The sequence below is a fragment of the Piliocolobus tephrosceles genome, chromosome 1, assembly GCF_002776525.5.
Source record: "Piliocolobus tephrosceles isolate RC106 chromosome 1, ASM277652v3, whole genome shotgun sequence".
Classification (NCBI taxonomy): domain Eukaryota; kingdom Metazoa; phylum Chordata; class Mammalia; order Primates; family Cercopithecidae; genus Piliocolobus; species Piliocolobus tephrosceles.
In genome coordinates this window covers 144,164,893-144,177,131 of record NC_045434.1, presented here as the reverse complement: position 1 = coordinate 144,177,131, position 12,239 = coordinate 144,164,893, and the positions used below count along the sequence as shown (strand labels likewise).

At 39.3% G+C, this 12,239-nt stretch overlaps 1 protein-coding gene across 4 annotated transcripts in view; it reads left to right on the top strand.

Annotated features, from left to right (window-relative positions):
* NEXN (nexilin F-actin binding protein) overlaps positions 1-12,239 on the top strand; it is a 56,001-nt gene that overhangs the window by 21,286 nt on the left and 22,476 nt on the right. For 3 of the 4 annotated variants that reach the window (XM_023209008.2, XM_023208989.2, XM_023209000.1), the window contains exons 2-4: positions 6,193-6,271; positions 8,101-8,179; positions 8,266-8,414. In XM_023209008.2, the coding sequence (XP_023064776.1) occupies positions 6,215-6,271; positions 8,101-8,179; positions 8,266-8,414 (285 nt within the window). In that variant the 5' untranslated portion in view covers positions 6,193-6,214. Of the gene's footprint in view, positions 1-6,192; positions 6,272-7,705; positions 7,898-8,100; positions 8,180-8,265; positions 8,415-12,239 lie in introns of all 4 variants that reach the window. The other variant, XM_023208980.2, reaches the window with a different exon arrangement.

Sequence of the window (12,239 nt, the reverse complement as noted above, 5' to 3'; positions counted from 1 at the left end):
TCAAAAAAAAAAAAAAAAAAAAAAAAAAATGGACCAAAGGGCTGGGCACAGTGGCTCACGCCTGTAATCCCAGCACTTTGGGAGGCCGGGGTGGGCAGATCACGTGAGGTCAGGCGTTTGAGACCAGCCTGACCAATATAGTGAAACCCCATCTCTACTAAAAATATAAAAATTAGCTGGGCATGGTGGCGGGCGCCTGTAGTCCCAGCTACTAGGGAGGCTGAGACAGGAGGATTGCTTGAACCCGGGAGGTGGAGGTTGCAGTGAGCCGAGATCACATCACTGCACTCTAGCCTAGGCAACAGCACAAGATTCCATCTCAAAAAAAATCTAAAAAAATGGACCAAAGATCTTAGGAGACATCTCACTGAAGAAGATATACAGATGGCAAATAAGCATATGAAAAGGTGCTTTAATATATTATTTAATATAATTCGAATTTAATATTTATTCATTTAATATATATTCAAGGAAATGTAAATAAAAATGACAATGAAATACCACTCCACATCTATTAGAATGGCCAAACAGCAGCACATCAAAAAGCTTATCTACCATGATCAAGTGGGCTTCATCCCTGGGATGCAAGGCTGGTTCAACATTCGCAAATCAATAAATATAATCCAGCATATAAACAGAACCAAAGACAAGAACCACATGATTATCTCAATAGATGCAGAAAAGGCTTTTGACAAAATTCAACAGCCCTTCATGCTAAAAACGCTCAATAAATTCGGTATTGATGGAACATACCTCAAAATAATAAGAGCTATTTATGACAAACCCACAGCCAATATCATACTGAATGGGCAAAAACTGGAAAAATTCCCTTTGAAAACTGGCACAAGACAGGGATGCCCTCTCTCACCACTCCTATTCAACATAGTGTTGGAAGTTCTGGCTAGGGCAATCAGGCAAGAGAAAGAAATCAAGGGTATCCAGTTAGGAAAAGAAGAAGTCAAATTGTCCCTGTTTGCAGATGACATGATTGTATATTTAGAAAACCCCATTGTCTCAGCCCAAAATCTCCTTAAGCTGATAAGCAACTTCGGCAAAGTCTCAGGATACAAAATCAATGTGCAAAAATCACAAGCATTCTTATACACCAGTAACAGACAAGCAGAGAGCCAAATCAGGAATGAACTTCCATTCACAATTGCTTCAAAGAGAATAAAATACCTAGGAATCCAACTTACAAGGGATGTAAAGGACCTCTTCAAGGAGAACTAGAAACCACTGCTCAGTGAAATAAAAGAGGACACAAACAAATGGAAGAACATACCATGCTCATAGATAGGAAGATCAGTATTGTGAAAATGGCCATACTGTCCAAGGTTATTTATAGATTCAATGCCATCCCCATCAAGCTACCAATGAGTTTCTTCACAGAATTGGAAAAAACTGCTTTAAAGTTCATATGGAACCAAAAAAGAGCCCGCATTGCCAAGACGATCCTAAGTCAAAAGAACAAAGCTGGAGGCATCACGCTACCTGACTTCAAACTATACTACAAGGCTACAGTAACCAAAACAGCATGGTACTGGTACCAAAACAGATATAGACCAATGGAACAGAACAGAGTCCTCAGAAATAATACCACACATCTACAGCCATCTGATCTTTGACAAACCTCAGAGAAACAAGAAATGGGGAAAGGACTCCCTATTTAATAAATGGTTCTGGGAAAATTGGCTAGCCATAAGTAGAAAGCTGAAACTGGATCCTTTCCTTACTCCTTATACGAAGATTAATTTAAGATGGATTAGAGACTTAAATGTTAGACCTAATACCATAAAAACCCTAGAAGAAAACCTAGGTAGTACCATTCAGGACATAGGCATGGACAAGGACTTCATGTCTAAAACACCAAAAGCAGCGGCAGCAAAAGCCAAAATTGACAAATGGGATCTAATTAAACTAAAGAGCTTCTGCACAGCAAAAGAAACTACCATCAGAGTGAACAGGCAACCTACAGAATGGGAGAAAATTTTTGCAATCTACTTATCTGACAAAGGGCTAATATCCAGAACCTACAAAGAACTCAAACAAATTTACAAGAAAAAAACAAACAACCCCATCAAAAAGTGGGCAAAGGATATGAACAGACATTTCTCAAAAGAAGACATTCATACAGCCAACAGACACATGAAAAAATGCTCATCATCACTCGCCATCAGAGAAATGCAAATCAAAACCACAATGAGATACCATCTCACACCAGTTAGAATGGCAATCATTAAAAAGTCAGGAAACAACAGGTGCTGCAGAGGATGTGGAGAAATGGGAACACTTTTACACTGTTGGTGGGATTGTAAACTAGTTCAACCATTATGGAAAACAGTATGGCGATTCCTCAAGGATCTAGAACTAGAAGTACCATATGACCCAGCCATCTCACTACTGGGTATATACCCAAAGGATTATAAATCATGCTGCTATAAAGACACATGCACACGTATGTTTATTGCGGCACTATTCACAATAGCAAAGACTTGGAGTCAACCCAAATGTCCATCTGTGACAGATTGGATTAAGAAAATGTGGCACATATACACCATGGAATATTATGCAGCCATAAAAAAGGATGAGTTTGCGTCCTTTGTAGGGACATGGATGCAGCTGGAAACCATCATTCTTAGCAAACTATCACAAGAACAGAAAACCAAACACCGCATGTTCTCACTCATAGGTGGGAACTGAACAATGACATCACTTGAACTCGGGAAGGGGAACATCACACATCGGGGCCTATCATGGGGAGGGGGGAGGGGGGAGGGATTGCATTGGGAGTTATACCTGATGTAAATGACGAATTGATGGGTGCTGACGAGTTGATGGGTGCAGCACACCAACATGGCACAAGTGTACATATGTGACAAACCTGCACGTTATGCACATGTACCCTAGAACTTAAAGTATAAAAAAAAAAAAAAAAATGGCCAAACAAATTCAGAACACTGACAACATCAAATGCTGGTGAGGATGTGGAACAATACGAACTCTCATTCATTGCTGGTGGGCATGCAAAATGGTAAGCTACATGGTGGTTTCTTGTAATACTAAACATGCTCTTACCATATACTCCAGTAATCATGGTCCACAAGAACCTGCATAAAGATATTTATGTCAACTTTATTCATAAACACCAAAACTTGGAAACAACCAAGATGTCATTTGGTAGGTGAATGGATAAACTGTGGTACATGCAGGTAATAGAGTATTATTCAGTGCTAAAAAGAAATGAGCTATCAAGCCCTGAAAAACAGAGGAAACTGAAATGCACATAACTATGTGAAAAAAGTCAATATGAAAAGGCTACATACTGTGTGGTTCCAACTGTATGACATTCTGGAAAAGGCAAAACTGTGGAGATAGTAAAAAGATCATGGTTACCAGGAATGATGGGGGAGAAAAGCATAAGCAAGTGGAGTAAAGAGGACTTTTAGGTCAGGGAAACTGCTCTGTACAATACTATAATGATGGACACATGTCATTGTACATTTGCTCAAAACCCACAGAATATACAGTAAAAGTAAACTCTAATGTAAACTATGGACTCTGGGTGATAATGATGTGTCAGTATAGGTTCGTCATTTATAACAAATGTATCACTCCAATGGGTGGTAATAATGGGGTTATCCAGTGTTGATAATGGGGGTGACTAAGCATGTGCAGGGACAGAAAATATACAGGAAATCTCTATCTTCTACTCAATTTTGCTGTGAACCTAAAATAAACTCTATTTAAAAAAAAAGTTGGCTAGAAAATTCCAAAAGCAAAAAACAAAACAAGATAAAACAAACCTAAAATAAACATTTAAATGATAGGCCTAAACTCATTTATGTTAATAATTACATTAAATGTTAATGAACTAAATGCTGCAATTAAAAAAGCAGATTATAGGCCAGGCACAGTGGCTCGCGCTTGTAATCCCAGCACTTTGGGAGGCCTAGGTGGGTGGATCACAAGGTCAGGAGTTCGAGACCAGCCTAGCCAACATGGTGAAACCCCATCTCTACTAAAAACACAAAAATTATCTGGGTGTGGTGGCGGGAGCCTGTAATTCCAGCTACTCAGGAGGCTGAGGCAGGAGAATTGCTTGAAACTGGAAAGCAGAGGTTGCAGTGAGCCAAGATTGTGCAACTGCACTCCAGCCTGGGCAACAAGAGCTAAACTATGTCTCAAAAAAAAAAAAAAAAAGAAAGTGAAAAAGAAAACCCAGATTTTATCAGAATTGATTTTTGTAAAAAGCAAGGTCCAATAATATGCTGTGTCCAAGACATATACTTTACATATAAAAACATAGATAGAATCAAAGTAAATAGCTAGAAAATTATATACTATGCAAACTGTAAACCTAAGAAAGTTGGGGGCCAGGTGCAGTGGCTCACGGATGCAATCCTAGCACTTCTGGAGGCCAAGGTGGGAGAGTTGCTTGAGCCCAGGGTTTCAAAACCAGTCTAAGCAACACAGTGAGACCCTATCTCTATAGGAGAACAAAAAAAAGGAGCTGGGCATGGTGGTGCATGCCTGTAGTCCCAGCTACTTGGGAGGCTGAGGAAGGAGGATCGCTTGAGCTCAGGAGTTCAAGGGTGCAGTGAGCTGTCATTGTGCCACAGTACTTCAGCCTGGGTGACACAGTGAGATGCTGTCTCTAAAAAATAAATGAATAAATAAGAAGACAGGTGGTGGCCGGGCATGGTGGCTCATGTTTGTAATCCCAGCACTTTGGAAGGCTGAGGCGGATCACGAGGTCAGGAGACCAAGACCATCCTGGCTAACACGGTGAAACCTCATCTCTACTAAAAATACAAAAAATTAGCCAGGCATGGCGGCATGCGTCTGTAGTCCTAGCTACTCGGGAGGCTGAGGTGGGAGAATGGCGTGAACCCAGGTGGCATAGCTTGCAGTGAGCCGAGATGGCACCACTGCACTCCAGCCTGGGCAACAGAGCGTGACTGCATCCCCCACCACCAAAAAAAAAAAAAAAAAAAGTAAAGAAAAGAAAATAAAGAAATAAAGTTGGTGTGACTGACTATTTTAATATAAGTTTAAGACAATGAGGTAAGAAGAAAGAAATTTCTTACTAGTTAGCTGGGCACAGTGGTTCACACCTGTAATCCCAGCATTTTGGGAGGCCAAGGCAGGCGAATCACTTGAGGTCAGGAGTTCAAGACTAGCCTGGCCAACATGGGAAACCCCGTCTCTACTAAAAACACAAAAAAAATTAGCTGGGCGTGAGGATGTGCTGCCTGTAATCCCAACTATTCAGGAGGCTGAGGCAGGAGAATCGCTTAAACCTGGGAGGCGGAGATTGCAGTGAGCTGAGATTGTGCCACTGCACTTCACCCTGGGGCGATAGAGTGAGACTCTGTCTCCAAAACAAAAAACATACTGCTGAAAGGGTCAATTAAAAAAGAAGACATAATCATAATGCGTGTGTGATTAAACCTGAAATTACATGAAACAAAAACAACAGAGTTAAAGCGAGAAAAAAAAATTCTGTCTGGGCGTGGTAGCTCACGCCTGTAATCTCAGCACTTTGGGAGGCCAAGTTGGGTGTATCACTTGAGGTCAGGAGTTCAAGACAAGCCTGGCCAACATGGTGAAACCCTGTCTCTACTAAAAATACAAAATTTAGCCAAGCATGGTGACGTGGGCCTGTAATCCCAGCTACTTGGGAGGCTGAGGCAGGAGAATTGCCTGAACCTGGCATGCAGATGTTGCAGTGAGCTGAGATTGCATCACTGCACTCCAGCCTGGGCAACAGAGTGAGACACCATCTCAAAAAAAAAAAAAAAACAAAAAAACTACATAGTTGAAGATTGATAGAACTAGCCAAAAATTAGTAAAAATACAGATCTAAAACATGATCAACTATCTTCAGCTGGTTAATATTTATAGAGTAATACACTCAATAATTGCTGAATACACATTATTTTCAAGTGAACTTCATATGTTCATCAAGCTATTCTGGATCAAAAACTTTCAGGGATCTTTTACCATCATGCACCTTATATTTTCTATACCATGAATCTTGGGAAAAAGAGCTAAAGGTTATCACAATTTATTACTTGCTTGGATTATGTCAGTATTTTTTGAGGGGCAATTAATTGCTATTTCTATTTATAAAAATACATAATATATTACAAATAAATTAAAATTTATTATACAATATAATTTTTTTTTCAGGTGAAAATATTTACAGAGTTTCATGATCAGCCCAAGACCACATAGAGCAAACATGAATGATATTTCCCAAAAGGCTGAGGTAAGTCTCAAAAGTAAAAAAATAAAAATAAAAGAGGGAAATGTAGAGTTGACTGTAGAATTGCTGAAAGGACAATCATTTGGTGGAAAGGTCACATTTAGAAGTTCATAATTAATAACATAATGGCAAGATGTAAAACAAGAAGAGATACAATTCACCAGCTGGTCTTGGGCTAGTATTTTCATTTGGGTTCTAGGAAATTCTACAAAGCATGAGTACTAAATTTGTGAATGATAGTGAAGTGGATGTGATAGCTAGCATTCTGAGTAGAATTTTAAATGTTTTGTTCTTGATAACTCTTAGAAAGTATTATTTTAGTATTAAAACAAAGTTTGACCTATACTCACAGGAGAAAGCGTAATTCCCTCTTAGGTAAGGAATCTTTTTAGTGCCTTATGTATATTTTTAAATTTTTAGCTTTTTTCTGGTTCTTGACTGTAGATACTGAGAGTTGTCGTAAGAAGAGTTCAGTTGCTGACACCTCAGAATTATAAAATTAACCCTTAAATGACCAATGACACATAATAGATTACAAAATACAGGCTGGATGTGCCACAGATTAATTAAGCAATTGTCATTATCACTAGGAAAAATGGTTTGGTGTTCTGAGGCACACATTTTACTTACTGAAATTTCATTTAGAAATCAGCTTAATTTTCAAAGTGATGAAAATAATTTGCTTTCCTGGTTATAGAGTGGAGGAAAATCATTTCTTCAGTCTTCTACCAGATTCCCGTTCTTTGTGAAGCTCTCTTGCCATATGGAATTGCTCTACAGCCCACCCTATATAGAATGATATAGCCTTCTTACACATTTTTAATGTGGTTTAAGGAAGTTATAGATGGGAAGTAATAGTAACAATATAAATCACAGCTTGTGCCCACAGACCGTGGTGTACCTCAGCCACAAATAAGGACTAAAGGACTGACCTTCAGTTTTGCTTATATTAGATATAGAAACCAGGAAGGGTGTAAAATGTGCATTAGCCTCTAAACTTTAAAGCCTAAACTTTTGCTTTGTTTTCAACTTCACCAAATTTATTGAAATTAGTTTGGGTACCTTTTTAGCAAGTGATATCAAATCTGAATCTTTAATAATGGAGTTAGACAATAAAAGATAGTTTTTAATTAGAATTCAGAATTTTATTTTTATATTTTACTGGCTTTCAGCTTCGGTGGAATGCTACCCACAAAAAGGGATTTCATTAATATATAACAGTGAAATTTCTACTCTCATATTTTCTGTAATGTCATTTTTCATAGGTTTTAGAAAGTATCTAATCAGGTTGTTGTGATAGTCAAATAAAGCATTCAAACACATTTCTATTTTATGTTTCAATATATATTTTTTATATTGCTTATTCTTATCTATCTTTACCTAATTTCTTCCTATCTTTTTCGTTAACTTTCTTTTCTTTATTTTCTTCTAATGAAGATTCTGCTTTCTTCATCTAAACCTGTCCCAAAAACCTATGTACCAAAACTTGGCAAGGGTGATGTAAAGGATAAGTTTGAAGCCATGCAGAGAGCCAGGGAAGAAAGAAATCAAAGGAGATCTAGAGACGAAAAGCAAAGAAGAAAAGAACAATATATTAGAGAGAGAGAATGGAACAGGAGAAAGCAGGAGGTTACTTTATTTTACTTTATTCTCGTGAAAATACTTGTTTTCATTTTTTTAATTTAAATTGTATTTATTCACATTAACCACATTTCATATTAACTATAACTAAAATACTTTTCTGTATTTGTAACCTAATTTAAACTCTGCATATAATATGATTTAGTCTAATTTTTGGACATGTACTCACATTAATTTATTTAACCATCTAGATTAAAGAAATGCTTGCTTCTGATGATGAGGAAGATGTATCTTCTAAAGTAGAAAAGGCTTATGTTCCAAAATTAACAGGTAAGAAGCTTGAGGAGTAAATAGCAAATTAAATTGCAAAATAGAAACATAGCCAATTATTAAACATTTTTTTCATATATTCTTAGGAACTGTTAAGGGTAGATTTGCTGAAATGGAGAAACAAAGACAAGAGGAACAAAGGAAGAGAACGGAGGAGGAACGAAAACGCAGAATTGAGCAGGATATGTTAGAAAAGAGGAAAATACAGCGTGAATTAGCAAAAAGGGCTGAGCAGGTATCACTAAAGATTAAGTTCATCTTTGTTTCTGAAACTAACTGTGCAAAGTAAAACTAATCAGTATGTTGCCTAATTAAAATATTTTAATATAACATAAACCTATTAAAAAGCAGCTAACCGTCTGGGCATGGTGGCTCACATCTGTAATCTCAGCACTTTGGGAGGCCAAGGTGGGTGGATTGCTTCGGTAACATGACAAAATCCTGTCTCTACAAAAAAATACAAAAATTAGCTGGGCATGGTGGCAAGTGCCTGTAGTCCCAGCTATTCAGAAGGCTGAGGTAGGAGGTTCGCTTGAGCCTGAAAGGTGGAAGTTGCAGTGAGCCAAGATCATGCCACTGGACTCCAGCCTGGGTGACAGAGTATGATCCGTCTCAAAGGAAAAAAAAAAGGCAGCTAACCTGAAAAGAGCTGAAGGTAAAATATTTAACATCAGATGCCTAGAAGGATATGGGCAGAATATGCCTGTTTCAAGGTAGAATAGTGAGATGATTTCTGTCATATACAATCTTACCATTCTATCCACATTCCTCACCCCGTCTACATTCCTTATTTTTCTTTACAGGTTAGAAGATTTTACAAAGATGTAAGGCAATGTCACATATAAATTATCCATGAGTACCTAACAAAATGCTAATCTTCTAATAACAATACTTTTAAATGCTGGTCTGTTTTCATGCTGCTGATAAAGACATACCCGAGACTGGAAAATAAAAGAGGTTTTACTGGACTTATAGTTCTACATGGCTGGGGAGGCCTCAGAATCATGGAGGGAGGTGAAAGGCACTTCTTACATGGCAGTGGGAAGAGAAAATGAAGAAGATGCAAAAGCGGAAACCTCTGATAAAACCATCAGATCTCGTGAGACTTATTCACTACCACGAGAACAGTATGGGGGAAACCACCCCCATCCCCATGATTCAAATTATCTCCCACCGGGTCCCGCCCACAACATGTGGGAATTATGGGAGTACAATTCAAGATGAGATTTGGATGGGGACACAGAGCTGAACCATATCAGCTTGTCTTTTAAAGCCATACATTAAGTGCTTTCAGTCTTTTTGCTATGCTCCCTTCAGTTTCCATTACCTTTCTGAAAAAGAAAAGTGACAATGAAAGCAAAGCATATGCCATACTTACTGAAGAAATGTATTTACCCTGGATTTGCAAAGGGGGTACAGGTATTGGGTAAATACAGCAGTTCCAAATGGGAGAAATTGTCCAAAACAAAGGGGTTACAGGGCCCATGCAAGTCTGAAATCCAGCAGGGTAGTCATTTTTTTTTTTTTTTTTTTTTTTTTTTTTTTGAGACAGTTTCGCTCTTGTCGCCCAGGCTGGAGTACAATTGTGTAATCTTGGCTCACTACAACCTCCACCTCCCAGCTTGAAGCAATTCTCCTGTCTCAGCCTCCTGAGTAGCAGGGGTTACAGGTGCCCACCACCACACCTGGCTAATTTTTGTATTTTTAGTGGAGACGGGGTTTCGCCATGTAGGCCAGGTTGATCTTGAATTCCTGACTTCTGGTGATCTACCTGCCTCGGACTCCCAAAGTGCTGGGATTACAGGCGTCAGTCACCGCACTGGCCTTTTTTTTTTTTTTTTTTTTTTTTTTTTAATTGAGACAGAGTCTTGCTTTGTCACCCAGGCTGGAGTGCAGTGGCAAAATCTCGGCTCACTGCAACCTCTGCCTCCCGGGTTCAAGTGATTATCCTGCCTTAGCCTCCCGAATAGCTGAGACTACAGGCACGTGCCACCACTCCCAGCTAATTTTTTTGTATTTTTAGTAGAGACAGGGTTTCACCATGTTGGCCAGGCTGGTCTTGAACTCCTGATCTCAAATGATCTGCCCACCTCGGCCTCCCAAAGTAATTACAGGCATGAGCCACTGTACCCAGCCTAGTAATTTTATCTTGTAAATATGTACATTTTCAAATCTAATTAAGTACATTTTCCACTCCACTCTAATATAATTTAATGTATCTTTGAATATAAGGAGTAAAGTACGGCATAGGTAGTCAAGAAGAGTTTGAATGTTTGTTTGTAAAATTTATTTCTATAAATCTATATGCAAGAATGCCATAAAAAGGATTCTTGAGTCAGGGGGTAGCTGAAAGTCTTGGTGACCTACAAGATTTGGAGATTCTAGGATCTTACAATGAATTAAAAATGAGAGCTAGCCGGGCGCGGTGGCTCAAGCCTGTAATCCCAGCACTTTGGGAGGCCGAGATGGGCGGATCACGAGGTCAGGAGATCGAAACCATCCTGGCTAACACGGTGAAACCCCGTCTCTACTAAAAATACAAAAAACTAGCTGAGCGAGGTGGCGGGCGCCTGTAGTCCCAGCTACTCGGGAGGCTGAGGCAGGAGAATGGCGTGAACTCGGGAGGCGGAGCTTGCAGTGAGCTGAGATCCGGCCACTGCACTCCAGTCTGGGGGCAGAGCGAGACTCTGTCTCAAAAAAAAAAAAAAAAAAAAAATGAGAGCTAGACATGGTGACTCATGCCTGTAATCCCAGCACCTTGGGAGGCTGAGGCAGGAGGATTGCTTGAGCCCAGGAGTTTGAGGATGCAGTGAGCTATGATCATTCCACTGCACTTCCACCCGGCAACAGAGAGACCTTGTCTCTTAAAAAAAAAAAAAAAAAAAAAAGATGGTGGGGGTGGGTGGGAATTCATAGTAGATATAGTGGATGTTAGAATCAATTTGGGGAAGAAACTTGATTTGATATTATCTGTTCATCTTTGAGGATACCCTGATGAGCAAAGTTAAAGTCCATCAGCTTAGAAAAAAGAGAAGTTACTGTTGAGGGAAGAGAAGGAGATGTTGAAAAGAAAAAGGAGAGAAGGAAGTTGATTTGGGAAGAAGCAAAAGGAGTTTCATTTTTTATAAAGCAAAAGAAATAGGAAGCGGCTCTTCAATGTTGTCTTCTGAAAGTCAACACTATGACTGAACTTCTGAATATCTGATCTCTGTGAATATACTGACACCATGGCTACTTAGACAGATTTATCTTTTTCCTTGTTTGTTGAAAAAAAAAAGAATGCTCCAATGTTTTCTTGTTTTGGTAATGGTTTAAAGTGAGCAAAGAAGAAAGCAAAAAAGATCTTCAAACATACTTTATTATTTTACCATAAGCTAATAGAGATCGGGGAAGCAGGCTGGGTAACAATATAGTGAGACCTCAGCTCTTAAAAACAGACAAACAACTTAGCCAGGAGGTGGTGGTGGGTGCCTATAGTCCCAGCTACTTGGGATGCTAAAGTGGGAGGATTGCTTGAACCCAGGAGGTTCATAATCAGGCCATTGCACCAAAAACAAACAACAACAACAACAACAAAAACACAAAAAAACTGGGTTTGGGAAGGTTGTAGCAGCAGCAGCAATAAAAGAAAGTTGAGTTAATAAATTTAGTATTTCTCTTTTCTATATTCTCAATGTCTGGCTTTTCACCGTATCTCCTGGATCTTTTCATTTTTCATTTTTTTTTTTTTTTTAAGACAGAGTCTTGGCCAGGCGCAGTGGCTCACGCCTGTAATCCCAGCACTTTGGGAGGCTGAGGTGGGCGGATCACAAGGTCAGGAGATCGAGACCATCCTGGCTAACACGGTGAAACCCCGTCTCTACTAAAAATACGAAAAATTAGCCGGGCGCGGTGGCGGGCGCCTGTGGTCCCAGCTACTCAGGAGGCTGAGACAGGAGAATGGCGTAAACCCCGGAGGCGGAGCTTGCAGTGAGCCGAGATCGCACCACTGCACTCCAGCCTGGGCGACAGAGCAAGACTCCGTCTCAAAAAAAAAAAAAAAAAAAAAAAAAAAACAGCG